This window comes from Pseudopipra pipra, chromosome 4 (assembly GCF_036250125.1).
Source record: "Pseudopipra pipra isolate bDixPip1 chromosome 4, bDixPip1.hap1, whole genome shotgun sequence".
Classification (NCBI taxonomy): Eukaryota; Metazoa; Chordata; class Aves; order Passeriformes; family Pipridae; genus Pseudopipra; species Pseudopipra pipra.
The window spans coordinates 42,822,572-42,836,498 of NC_087552.1; the positions used below are offsets into that span (position 1 = coordinate 42,822,572).

At 39.7% G+C, this 13,927-nt stretch overlaps 1 protein-coding gene across 8 annotated transcripts in view; it reads left to right on the forward strand.

Annotated features, from left to right (window-relative positions):
- The window catches only part of STOX2 (storkhead box 2), a 71,861-nt gene extending 62,298 nt beyond the window's left edge, over window positions 1–9,563 (forward strand). For 7 of the 8 annotated variants that reach the window (XM_064652609.1, XM_064652610.1, XM_064652608.1 and 4 more), the window contains one exon: window positions 3,844–9,563. In XM_064652609.1, the coding sequence (XP_064508679.1) occupies window positions 3,844–4,039 (196 nt within the window). In that variant the 3' untranslated portion in view covers window positions 4,040–9,563. Of the gene's footprint in view, window positions 1–2,636; window positions 2,763–3,843 lie in introns of all 8 variants that reach the window. The other variant, XR_010430139.1, reaches the window with a different exon arrangement.
- Window positions 9,564–13,927: the final 4,364 nt, after the last annotated feature.

Genomic DNA, 13,927 nt, shown 5'->3' on the forward strand with positions numbered 1-13,927 from the left:
ATGCTGCGTCAGCTGAGAGAGAGGTGCCTTGCCTAAGATGCTTGGGAAAAGAGTCCAGGTGTTTGCATATGGTGGTGCTGGTTAGTAATTTCCATTCCAGAGATTTCAGACATCATGGAAGTCTCAGTGTGCTAGAAGTCTTACAGGTGTAGGGAGGAGAGAGTTGCTGGTATGTTCCCTGCCCTGGAGATTTCACAAGCTCATTTCCAGGTTTAGAATCCTTTACTGGAGCCTTTTTCCTTGTCTCTCTGACCTTTGGCAGTGCTAGCTCCTTGATGGAATGGAGCTTGACTAGTTTTGTTTGGCCTGGATAGCAACCCACCAGAGTTCAGAAGAATGACTCTAAGAACACAGAAATAATTTACCATAGTAGTTTTCTTATAGTTTGTTACTTAAGCTTAAATTATTTATTGCCTGTGTTTAACAATAAAACCTTCAAGAGTGGGTTTGTATTAGGTGAAAAAAGGTTGGGTTTTTTTGCTTTGTTTTTTTGTTTTGGTTTTTGCCTTTTTTTTTTTTCCTCTGTAAATGGTGTTCTTATTCCACAGAAATATGTGGGGTTTTACATCTATAGCAAAGGCTTCCAGAAAGGCATGTGAAAAATTTTGTGTTTCTACGCAGGACTAAATTTCATTTTCAGTTGAAGTCCTGTCATTGTGAAATAAATTCCTTTGGATTTGATGGCTACTCCCATTTGATGTCAATTACAAGGCAACAATTAGTGAGCCTCATGCAGCATGCAGTGATTATCAAACTAGAGCAGGCTTTTAGCAAATGTATAATTTTTCTGAGTAAAATAATGAAAAATAATTTGAGTAAATTGTACCACTTACACTGAGTTCACCCTAAAAAAGAAACTTGAGAAGGTTTTGAATTTGTTTGTGTTATTGATTGTTCTGCAGATGCTTCTCATCTTTCTCATGTACAACTGTTGTATGAAGCTGTTTGCACTGTTCTTTTTTAAATGTAATCTCTTCCTTTAGTTGAAGTGCTACACTTGCAGCTGGTTTTTGTGGGGGAGTATGTCATGGTGTTTGCTTCTTGCTCAGCCTGCCTTACTCCACAGAGTATGAGTCACCTCCAGGATAGGATATCAACTGAATTAAAAATCAGTTCTTGGACTACTTTTGTATGCTAGCTGAATATCAAACTTGTGTTTCTGGTTAATGCAAAGGTAGACATTTTCTTCCCTAATTATTTACACAAAAGCTAAAATTTCTGTTTAACATAAACTTACTAGCAAGAGAACAGAATATGTGAGCATATAGTCTGGATATTTCAAAGGCTTTTTCATGAGCTTTACATCAAAATTATTAAATTTGATGATTTTGCTGAGTTTTGGCCACTCCTTGGTATAAGTCTATAAAAATAAATCAAGCTGAGGGTGAATTCAGCCCTTTGGCTATAATTACCATGCTGTTATTACTTTCCTACCTTAGAACAAAAAATGTACTCCACGACCCTTTTCCAGGAAATACAAAATAGCCATCCAGCATCCAGCTGCTAAAATCCAACTAGATCTGACAGCATCCATTAGCACATACCTAGGGAAGAGTATAAGAACAGGACATGCATGTAAGTGATGTTCCTCAGGTATATTCTTTAAGCGTTCACTGAGATGTAACTTTCGACTTCCTGCCTCCGCTGATGATGTGACTCTCTACTTCCTGAGGTGAGGTGGTATCTTTTCATTCAAACTGAAGTGTGCAACATTGCTAGGGAATCAAAATGACCAATTCCAGACTATGAAAGAAGTATATGTTTAAAGTGTGACAACTTGAAAAAAGGACAGTAAAACAAAAAACCAAACCAAACAAAAAAAAACCCCAAACAAACAAAAGCAAAGAAACCAACCAGATGTAGTTACAGAGATTTGCAATGGTTGTTTGACTTCCGAAGTATTTTGTTTCAAAGTTTGTGAACATACCAATCACCATTGGGAAGAAATCCTCACAATATTTTGTGTATTGCTTTTATGCAAGTTTATATAGTAAATGTTAGCTGTCAAGATTAATTTTATTCCTTTATTCTTAGAGCTTATATAATACTGTTGCTCCTTTGTCATCTAAAGAAAGAGGTGGTTATAATTTTGACATTACTTTGCATGCAAAATTCTTGCTGCAGTCTTTGTGTGTACATGTTGTAATGGTCAGTTTGTAATACCAGAATTGAAAATGATCTGGAATTAGTGGTCCCATAAGGAATGATACAGTACTGAATCATCTCTGAAAACCAAGGTTTAGCATCTATTTTCATTAACAAGCAGAGGGAGAAGAATCAAAAAATGAGCAACAGAAGGGCACCATATGTCATTGCAGCTCACAGAAATCGCATACTATATACATCACCCATCATAGCTGTTTGGAACTATGGACAGGAAGACACTTATTGGCAAAAGATTATCAGTACTATTTTGATCAATTTAAAAGATCTGTGGAAGTTTTCCTAAAAGCATCATTGATTTTCCAGATTCAGTCAGTTTAAGATTATTTAAATCTGCCCTACAACTAGGCAAGGTGTTTCTTCCTTCCTCTATGCCATGCACTGACACATTTCTCCCCTGACACATCCAAAGCTGTGCATTCCTACTCTTCTCCTGACGCTAGCACTAATTTTTTTCATTTTTTTTTCTGAAGGCTAGTATTTAACTGAGAGCAGTCTCTGATCTGGCTGGCTGTAAGGCTTAGTATCAGGGAAACAGCAGAAACCAGGCAGGGTCAGGTCCACACAAAGCAGGCAAGAGCTGCCCTTTTCAGTAGCAGGTAAATTTAGGTTGACTTTAAACTGACTATGAAACTCTTGTCATTAGTATCTTTGGTTCTAGTGTTTATTTAACAATTACATTCAGTCCTCTAGTATATTTTGTAAACATCTCCATAGCAAGTGGTGATGTCATTTTACAAAGAAATAGGGGTACAGGTGAAGGTTACATAACCAGGGGCCACATGCTATTTGAAAGCAAATGTCTCTGCACAGGAACATATTATTTGAAGATCAAAAATTACTAAAGAGTGTAAAGAGAACAAAAAGAGTAGTAGTGATAAAACTAGCCTTAGCATGCCATGTCTGAGTTTTTTAAAAGTGTAGACTAAAATACAGGCTTCTCTGCCTTCATAATTAGATGTATTAAAAGACTTAATCTTTTAAAGTGCTAAGTGTCCCATCACTCCTGTGAATAAATGATATGTTAGAACTAAAGGAACATTGTCCATTTTCTGATGAAATAGCAGCACTGGTTGTTCAGGGCATGATCACAGACCAGACAGTTAAGATTTCTCAGTATCTTGGTAAGTTGCAATTGTCTCAGCTGCAAAGCAAAATTGAAGTGTTATGTTCAGAAGCATTGTGAGTTTAATGTAAAGTAAGACTTTTAGTTAATATTTTTTGTATAAAAACATAGGTGGAAAAGGAGACAACAGAGGATGCTGTGTTACATGATTGCTGTCCCGGCTCTGCTTAGTCACAGAGCTGATTTGATGAAGCTACTTTGTGCAAAAATGCACCAGTCAGGAAAGAAAATTAGTACGTTCAAATGCAAGATGGAAGCTGTTTCTTTGGGTGAAAAATCTAGATGCTTGATGCTGGTTCAGCTTACACTTTGTGTGACAGCTTCAGCTGTGCTTAGCGCTGTACCTGTGCGTTACAGTATGATGACTGCTGAGCACCTCTGGAACGCATTTTGGAGGAACATATGTGTAGCATCAAAACGAGGTGACTCATTGATGTGACATTACGTGCAAACACAGGAAACCTATTATAAAACACTCTATTCTCCTTTCCTGTCTGGTAGATATATAGGCATGTCATATATGAGTGTGTATATATATTTCTTTTCCATTCCAGTACTCGTGAGAGCCTGGCATCCAACACTTCAAGTATTGTTGAAAGCAACAGACGTCAGAACCCCGCTCTGAGCCCTGCACATGGAGGTGCAGGCCCAACGTTCAACTTTCGAGCCACTGCAGACCCACCCACAAGTGAAGCTGAGAAACTGCAGAAACCTGCTAACTGCCTGCAAGCTTCTGTCACTAGTGTCTGATAGTCATCCTGCCTCAGATCGTCTGTCTCGTCCTATACAGCAAAGTTTACGACACTGGGACTGATGTTTACATCTTTGGGGAAAAATAAAACAAACATCTCAACCACAGTTTTAGTGTTTACTTAAACTGTGCTGCTATGTAGACTAGGGGCAACAAAGAAATCTTTATTTCGAGGTATTGCTTTTCACATTTGCGGCTCCGTAGCAACAGAATAGCAGTAGGGATAATATGTACACTTTTTGCTTCACTTAATTGTAACTGAGCACATAATGAAAGTCTAGACACTGTAAGTGTAATCTGCATTTTCAATGTCCATGCAGTTGCCAAGTTCATTTAAAAAAATGCCACAGATGTGTGATGCCCCTGGTCAGAAGCTAAACTCTGCTGCAGAGTTGATAATTTTTTACTTCAAAAACTGAGCCACTGCTGAAAGTAACCAGCCAGGATCACCATGAGGAAAAACAATGCCAAACATGACAAGTGATGACCTCAGCTCTGTCTGTGAATTATTAATACTAATCAGTCATTTTCACTGTGCATTTTTGTGACACAATTTTACAAATACCTGTTTAAGCGAGTAAAGGGAGGTTTGGGTTTTGTTTTGATTTGCTTTTTGCTAAGTATGGAGGGTGGGATGGGAGGTGGCTGCTTCTTTCGTTTCAAAAGTATGAGAGATGTTTACTTAATGAGACTTGCTACCTGACCTTCCATAGTCATCAGTGAGGAGGTGGGCCTTTGCGTAGGGGGGGGAGTGGGGAGGGAAGGGAAAGATATAACAGTCATGGAGCCACAGTGTGGAGTGACACAAAATATATCAAATGTCTTCAGAATAATTCACATATTTTCAAAAGATAATCTAATTCTTGTGTCACTTCTGGTATTGCAACTTGCCATTAATATAAGAATCAGGATAACTAATTTCTTGGAACAAAAATATCCTTTATGATATAAATGACAAGTATGGCCTGAAGAATTGATTTCTTTCTAGTGGAAGGACATAAATCTATTTTATGTAGCTTATTAAATAGAGTGCCTAAATTAGGCTATTAAAAATAGCATACAGTGTAGTGATTATCAGAGAACAAAATTTAGAGAATTATAAACTTCTGGCCTTTTTATTCAGTGGATGTTATTTGCAATTTAGCATTTTATGGACATGTCTGGTTTCTAGAAATTAAATGTGTCCACTTGGTTTGCAGTAGAAATCTAAGTCCTGTAGGCACAGTACATCCTAATTGCTCTCCCTAGACTGTTACTCCAACGTAATTAGTACTATTCTAATTACTGCAGAGTAAATTCTACAGATAGTTAAACTCCAAGAGTAATTTTTAGGTATAGGGTCACATTCTGCTCTGTTACTCATGCAACCTGGTAGTGCAACGAACTGACTTTTTTATCAGAACAGACAAACTGGTGAAAGAATAACAAAGATACTAAAATGTGCATCAGCCAAAATTGTTTCATATAAAAGGGATGTTTACCCTATCTAGCTCTTGTAGAACACGAGTGTGAAACCCAACTGTACATATTAAAATCCAGTATTTTCATCAGGTTCTGGTGACGTGTATTACTCTGTATACAAAGTCATTTGAGCTTCACTTATGTTCTCTATTGTCATCAGAAGTCTTTACTGAAGATTCAGCCTTATGTTACACCGTTGGATATAGTTCATTTACTTATAAAACAACTCTCTAACTCTGGACACAATCAGTTTCCAGTTCTGTCAAGAACACCCAGTCAATGCACAGGTCTGTTTTCATTGATTTCAGTGTATAATTTCCATTTCATAGGAGCAATAAGACCTTTCAGTGCACATAAAGGAAATTATTGTGCTTTTGGTTGGTTATCAAAGTCACTTGGCCTTTAGCCTTCTGCCTTATCATACCTTCCAAGATGTGCTCTAATTACCATATAATGCTTTGCATGACGCATCTTATTATTCAATCTGTAACTCCAGCCGTACTTATTCCATGCAAACTGTAGAGTCAGAATTTTTGTGGGGAATTGTCATATACTATGCAGTGGCTGACTGTGATTTTGTTTCTGAGATGAGCTCTGACATCAGTAGTATGTATCAAATCAGTAAATAAAAATGTCGAACCGACAAAATTTACAGTGATGATCTGAAGTACTAACAGCAGTATTAAAATGTGAAGAGCAAAAACAGATTTCACCTTTGGAGAAATAATTGTTTGTCATAAGCTAATCAGAATTTATGCAGGCAGCTGGTTGTACAGAAGACATCATTCCAACAAAATGCGATAGTACATACCTATGAACTGTATAGTATGTTATTTCCTAAAGTTCCCAGAGACCAGCAGACAACATAAATGTCATATTAATGTTGACATGGCATTGTACCAATATTAATGTGACTCTTGTAATATGGAATGTAAACAGAAGTTTCAAATAGAAACGTTCTAATCTTGATTTATTTTTTTTTCCTTTTAAAATCAACAATGGAATATAAAGAAATTCCATCTTGAGGTTCTTGTAACAAAACCACGAGAGTGGAGCTTGAGTGCTTTATGTCGCCCTAATCCTTTGATGAAATCATAGCCTTGTATTATGTGGTTGCTTATCTATCATTCTTCTAATGTATCAATTTAAAGGTTTACAGAGTTAGATTAGGTTGAATCTGTATTGTGTTCAACTGTAAAGGGTCAACACAAATCTGTCGGCATTTTGCACACTTAATATGTATTATTATAATACAACATGTTACTTTTGTGGTAATTTTTTTTACACATATAACTACCTCCATGAATTTGATGAGATGCAGCAACATGAAAAGTATATTGTACAGAGCAAGGTTAAAAACTTTGAAGCATTAGGTCATGGCGTTCTCTTGTGTGTCAATGCTTGCATATGAAGTCATCATGTTTCCATTGCCACGATTTCCTTCTACAGTGTTAAAAAGATGGCTTTCAGATGAGTCACTTAAAGACTTTGACAAGGCTGCTTAATTGGGATAGAAGTGAAAGGGAGGCTGAAACCTTCCATCCTCTCCCCAGTTACTGCTAAATTTCTGCCTGGTAGAACTTGAAAATGTATTTGTAATTTAGAAAATTAGAAACATCTACAGTCTGTGAAATATGATTGACAGTTTGGGGTTTAACAGAAGACACTGTGGGTATTTTCTTGGCAGCCTTCAGATACTTTGGGCCCTACTCTGCCTCCATCTTTGTCAACATTAGTACGTCATGGTTTCTCTGAACTGGCAAGGGTGTTAAAACAGCTCTTCCTTTAATGATATGCACTCTGGTCTCTAGATTATGTGCATCTAAAACATTTGCTCCTATAGAAATTACCAAGAGCCTTTAATTGACTTTGCTGGGAGCAGTATTAGGGTCCCTACTCAAGGTATGTGCCTATTGTTCGAAGAACATGGGCAAGTTTCCAAGAAGAATTAAGCTGACTTGGAAAAGTAGCCAGCTGCAACAAGCCACCTTTCAAGAGGGAAGAAAGAAAGATTTTTCCAAAAACCAAAGGAAGAAAGTGGCAGTTGAACCTAAGCAGATCACATTTATATACAAATCCCGATTTATGAACACTTTTCAGCAAACCTAGTACCATTATTCTGGTGCAATTAATATACAATCATCAATTGAGCTAATTTTGCCATTTTAAGTATTTCAGTTAAAAATTAGAAGAAGTCATTATCCATTTGGCTCCATGCACCACTGTAAAATGACTGTTATATGCGAAACAACGTTCACTCAACTTTGAAAAGTAAAAATGTATTGGAAAACAAACATTTTAATGAAAACCGTGGCCTAAGTGTTTGCCAGCAGTAGTCATTTTTAGAAAAGAGAACAAGCAAACCAGTATCCAGAGGCCATCATAAACACAGATAATACTTTGCACTTAAATCACACCTTTTTGCCTGAGGGCCTCGAAGCACTTGACATGGTACCAGCTAACCCTTTTGAGCCTGTGAAGTAGGCAGAGTTCACTGACCCTGCATTTTGTCCAGGCCCATTGGAAAAAAGTTAAGGCTAAGAGTCTGCAGACTAATTTATTAACTGGTTGCTTTCTTAAAGTTACTGGAGTAAGTTTAATAGTTAACCAAAGTGTTCCATGTTTATACTCCGAAATCATTCTTTTGATGCATTCACTTTATTTAAGAGAGAAACTGCTTTACAGCCCTGCAGACACTCTTGGATTAGCAGTGCCAAAACCAAGTTTTCAGTCATACAAGTACTGCCAGCAGTGGTTTTAGAAACAGTTATGTTAATTAGAAATCTGTTTTTCAAATACATTTTGCAGTGCTTTTCCCAACACAATTGTTCAAATTGTTGTGCTGAGAAAGCAAATAGCACTCCTAATCTGTTGTCCTACCCACAGTTTACAATTCTCTTTACTCTTCTGAAGAAAACTGTACAGTATTAGAGAGAAAAGTTCTATTTTTTACAAAATTCTTTTAAAAAAAAAGGTATATATCTAAAATGTTCCCCCCAGCATAAGTAAAGTGCATCGTTCCTGCATGAGAGGCATGCAGTGGACCCACCAAAAGCCAAGCTGGTGCTAGAAGAAAACGGGACTATCACACTTTATAGCGGCGCTCTAAATGTTAGTTTCAGATATGTGAGTGTAAATCTGGCTTAACTCCCCTGATCTCCCGCGGATCTGAGAGAGATGGGAATGGGTCGTTAACTCCATTGAAGCTCAGTTCTGAGCTGAGGGTTTCCGTGTTCCTCCCCCCGCCCCAAGACACTAAATGCAGAGAAGGAGCAGAAGGCCACGCACACGCACCTGGCTCTGGAAAGGCAGCCTGGGCTGAATCCCTGCTGAAACGCACAGCCACCCAGCCGGGATGCCGTGACAGCCGCCACGTGTTCCCCACCTCGGAAGGGTGATTTCCCATGTGGTGCACTGCCCTCGAGTTGTATAGCGGTTAGAGCCACCCGAAGGATACCCACCCAGAAGTATGAAAGGGCCCTTGGAGTAATTGGCACAGATGTTACTTTTATATGTGGAGGAGATTTAAGTTTAAAGGGATCATAATTCTGCAGGTAATTTTCTGTGAGTGACTGAATGTGGCTGTTGCATTAGGTTTAAATGAGTTAATAAATGCAAGTGGGACTTACTGTATGTTAGAAGGGAGTTTTGCAGCCAAGACTGCCTTGTATAAATGTGTTTGCACTGAAAAAAAAAATTAAAAAATTACTTGGTCTCTGGTTGCTGTAAAGGTCATCCAAGATGGATGTTCTGTTTATATTGTATAGTATTTCATATGAAATAATTGCAGTTCATGAAATGTCTTCCCTAACGTTACTGATTTATAACAGCACATTTGTAACATGGTTTTTATTGTGTCAGTGTACCATATTGTAAATGATGATTACTTGTCATGCTTAGTATAATAATTTAAAGGAAAAAAAGGACAGGGATTTTTGTAAGTCTATATTTGAAAGTCCCTCCATATGGTAATATTGTGTTCATGTTGTTTATGTAGTGTTGTGTGAAATATCCATTTTGGATTGTGTTACTTTTTAAGATATTAAATAACATTTGGTTATATGTTCTAAGTGGATTCTTTGCACTCATCGGTGTTTCTAGGATATACTTACATTTCTTTTAGAGAATACACTTACATTTCCATGTAATATGCTGTTTCGCTCCTTCACTTAGAAACCTTGCACAACAAACCAGAAATCTCAGAAAACGAAGGGACATAACAACTTGCTGTGTTCCCCTACACTTTATAAAAGCTCTCTAGGCCATTAAATAAGAGTGCAAGGGAGAAAATTCATCAATTTGAAACATACTGGTTTGTACTGGGCATGAAGGTGCGGGGGGAGTGGGATCTCCACTGAATGCACGAGTGCACAGCTGAGATGCACCCGAGCTCCAGGAAATGAGATGTCCATTGCTGCTAAGAGCAACAGGTGTCAAATCCCTCTTTTCCTCTCCTCTCCATCCTCATGAGTCAAAAGAGGACCTGGTGCATACAGCCAAGAGAAAGGGCTCTAACAAGGAGGTTTTTTCACATTCTTCAAAAAAAAGCTGATGGGAAAGGCCCAAGTGGACAATGTAACATGCAGGTGCCATTTTTCCACTCTCTGTCACCACCTGAAAAAAGGTTTTGAGGAGGTTTAGGGTTCAGGAGGTTTGCCAGAGTTGTGCCACAAGAACTGCTGTTTGCCAAGGTCAGCTATGAGTATTTACAACATTTACAAGATAAACAAAGGAGCATCTATTGTAAGAAGGTGCTGTCATAAGCACCTTGTCTTGTCACCTGCCAGTGGCACATACTACTACCATGCTATCTGTAGTCTTTGCTGGTTCCCCTTCATCCATCTGCTTCCTTTGTAATCCATCTCCATGAAATTGTGCATTTTGAATTACAAGGGGGAAAAAAGCCAAAGCCGGGTAGGGTTTGGCTAGGGCTTTATGCTAGCGGTGTCCTAGTGCCTTGCACAGGCAAAGTCAGTTTTGCATGTTGGTCAGAATTAGACTTTCACAGCCTTTTCAGTATAGCTGGAGAAGTTTGCAAGCACTATTTCCCCCTCACAGAGAGCTTTGTTTTTGTTTCTGTCCTTACAGTGCTCTTGTATTAGGCTGATCAAAAAGTATGATTGTCCAAAGTCACCTCACTTTTCATCACACTTTGCGCTTTAAAACGTTTTTGGAAGACTGGCTTGAATTCTCTTTATGCCTGCTCTGCTGGCAGGTAAACTGAAGATCTTCAGCAAATGACATCTTTTTGGTGAAACATGGCCTATAACATTTGGAAAATGTCTAGGGCTGTTGCTTGGCAGAAGTACTCTCTTGGTTTTAGATCATGCCTTTCTGCTGATAACACTGAGTAAATTTCCATCCCTCTGTATCTACTCTATAAGATAACATTTTTGAAAGATCTCTCCAGATTTTTCTTCCGTCAGCCTCTCAACTGTTTCTTTAGTTGTTTGCCTCACAACTTATTTTCTATAATGTCCTTCTTCCAATGAATCCATTTGTCTTCTGGTCCTTTTTGACATTTATTCTCCTTCAGGTTGGTTTTTTTTTTTACATGTTACTTGACATGAGATGCTCTCTGCCCCTTTTCTCATTCTCCGCTCTCAAAATGTCATCCTAATTCTATAGTATCTTTTCCCACTTTTCTAATACTTACCCTTTTTCACTGTGCCTGCTCATCAGAAGGACCTCAGAGAAAAAAAGGTGCTCAGCTGCTTCAGGATAGGTGCTCCTGTCAGCACTTCCCTTCAAGCCATGCTGTTGCAGGCTTTCAATTTTAAAAAAGTTTGGGAATGTAAATATGCCCCCATTTTTTTGTCCTTTCTGTTTTCTTCCTACTTTTTGACTGCTGCTTCTGCTTTTTTGACTATGTTCTTTTCTGGCCATCATGTCTGTGCTTTGAGGGCTCAAAGAGGAGACCCATAACCCTAAACAGCACTGGAACAACAGGTCACATTTGTCTTCCTCAGGGCACCAAGCAAGGCCCCAGATAAATGCTTAGGAAAGTGATTCCTCCAGCTGTGCTTCACAGAACAGCTGTGAGGAAAATGGCCTCTACTTAACCAGCCTTTCCTAAACTGCAGGGAGGTAGCCCACAGCTCTGACACTTCAGTTGACTATAGCTGATATTTGAAGGGAGAAGGGTTTTGTAGCAGTACGAGATGCTGGGACTTCGATAGCTGCCCGTGGTTTTGTGTGGAGATGGCTAAGCTTGCATTTATAAGCAAATTCCTTCTGTGCCTGTAGGTCCTCATGTTTAGCAAACTATTTTTAGCACAGCTGTCACGGAAGTGATGAATAGGGACTGGGAATGGGAAATCCCAAGTACTTTTTTTTAGCAACCTTTGTTTTTCATCTTTCATCCTAATAAGCACATAAAACCTAACCCTGTTCTGCCAGCTATGTGAAAATAAGCAAACAGTAAATGAATCTACCAGCATGTTTGTGCGTACACTGAGATAGTTATGTACTCTGCCTGATTGCTTGCTTGCTTAAGGAAACTTGAACCCTTTTGTTTTGAGTTCTCTCCATTTTTCTCCTCTTGTCCCTCTGCTTGACGCTGGTAAAATTAACTGGTAAGTGCTAAAGAGGGTCAATCCTGCAGGAAGCTGCAAAAGTAGCAGCTTCCAATGTGTTCAGTAGTGCGCTGGTACCAAGAGGACAAGCAGGAGCCAGGTCTCTCCCATGGATGTAGGCTTTCCTCATGCAGCAGTTAAAAGGTACACCAGCACTGGCACTTCAGCTCCAAGCAGGAGCTGTCCTGATTGCCTGTGCTCACTGTGCTGCAGTTCCAATTGCAGTCAGTCAGTCTTGGCACAGAGGGGCTGCACGACTTGCTGATAAAACTTCTGTGCCAGAGGATGCACATCAGGAGCACAGCCACAGCACTGCAGCCCTTTTGGGTCTTATTACCTCGGGTTTTGGAAAATGAGGACCTAGGTAATTAACTTTACAGGGCAGCTTGTTGCATCAGAGGAGTTTGAATGCAAACCCCATCCCATGACCCACGTACATGGAAGCTGCCCTCACTATGTCTCCACCATGCACATCACTACTCATATACCACTGGGCACTGACTGCCAGGAGCAGCCATCAAGCTTGCAAACTTGATGACTCAGGAGTGCAGACCTCCAGGCTAGGTGAGTCTTAGGATTGTGGGCGGTGACTGGGACAAGGACAGCAGAGAGGGGCACTTGTCTTTCTGGCTAAGGCAGGTGAATGCTGCCCCTGCCTCCACAGCGAGCCCCCTCTTCCCTCAGCACTGCTGTTCCTTGCAGCCCAGTAGCCAGTAGCCTTGAACCAAATCCCCAGTCTCGGCTTCCTGTTGAGCTGTGGGGCTCCAGCCCCTTGCTGCTGTTCACCCTAGCATGGGGAGGCCATGGTGGGGGAGAGGCTCTTCTCTGTCCAGTTTAGTGCATGCCTCTGGCTGAGGCCCAAAATGAACATGTCAGAGAAGTCCTATTTAGCATCCAGCTGCAGCAATTTAACATGATTCTGTGGGACACAAGCTGGTGATGACTTTCAGATACTTGTAACTGGTCCAGCTGTAATCGTCATCTAAGGCATGACCCTGGCAGAGCTTCTCAGTAAAAGAGCAACCACCTTTTTTTTCTCCTTTTTTTTTTAGCCTAGACAATGCAGTATATTTTTTTTCTTTTCTTCTGAAGGAGTGCTGAGACTTCCCAGGGAACTTTGGGTTGAGGCAGAGGTCAAATGAAATCTGTGGCAGAAGCATCACAGGAGGCACCATGAGGAGGAGAGGCGCAGAAGCCACTTTGTCCATCATGGTGTAAACACACAAGGCCACCCTGGTGACCAGCCCCAAGGAACAGAGGTGCTAGACTCCAATTGGAGCCCTTGTCCTTGCCCCATAGAGGAGAAGGACACATCCTCCAAAGTAGAACAGGAAACCCAAAAAGCTCCTCAGCTCTGTTGTTGTTCTGCTGTCCCTTGGCTCCTGCATCTGGCAGGCTGACAGCTCCATGGGAGCCCTCCCTGGCAGCATGTGCTGTACTAGTTTCCCATCTTCTCCTCCCCACTTATTTCTGAGGAAAGTAATTTTATCTTCTAACCATAGTGTTTTATTTGTAAGTACTCACCAGTGGACCCTAGAGATTTATTATTAATTCACGATGAAGAAACTCAAGAGTCCCCAGACCTAAGACAGACAATATATTTATTGTTCCTCCTTAAAGATAGATGCTTTGCCTTTGTGGTTTTATTATTATCTATAATCCAGTATGGAGAGACAGTATCTCTCATGCTTTGCTGTTAGACAGCAGATAACAGTTTCACCAAATCACAGTTCGTATAAGAAATAAAAAAGTGAGAAATCCACTTATTTTTTGCAGACAGAAATAAGAAAATAAAATCACAGAAAACTAAAGCCTTACAGAATGACAAACAGCTCTGAAAAACTTTCATTG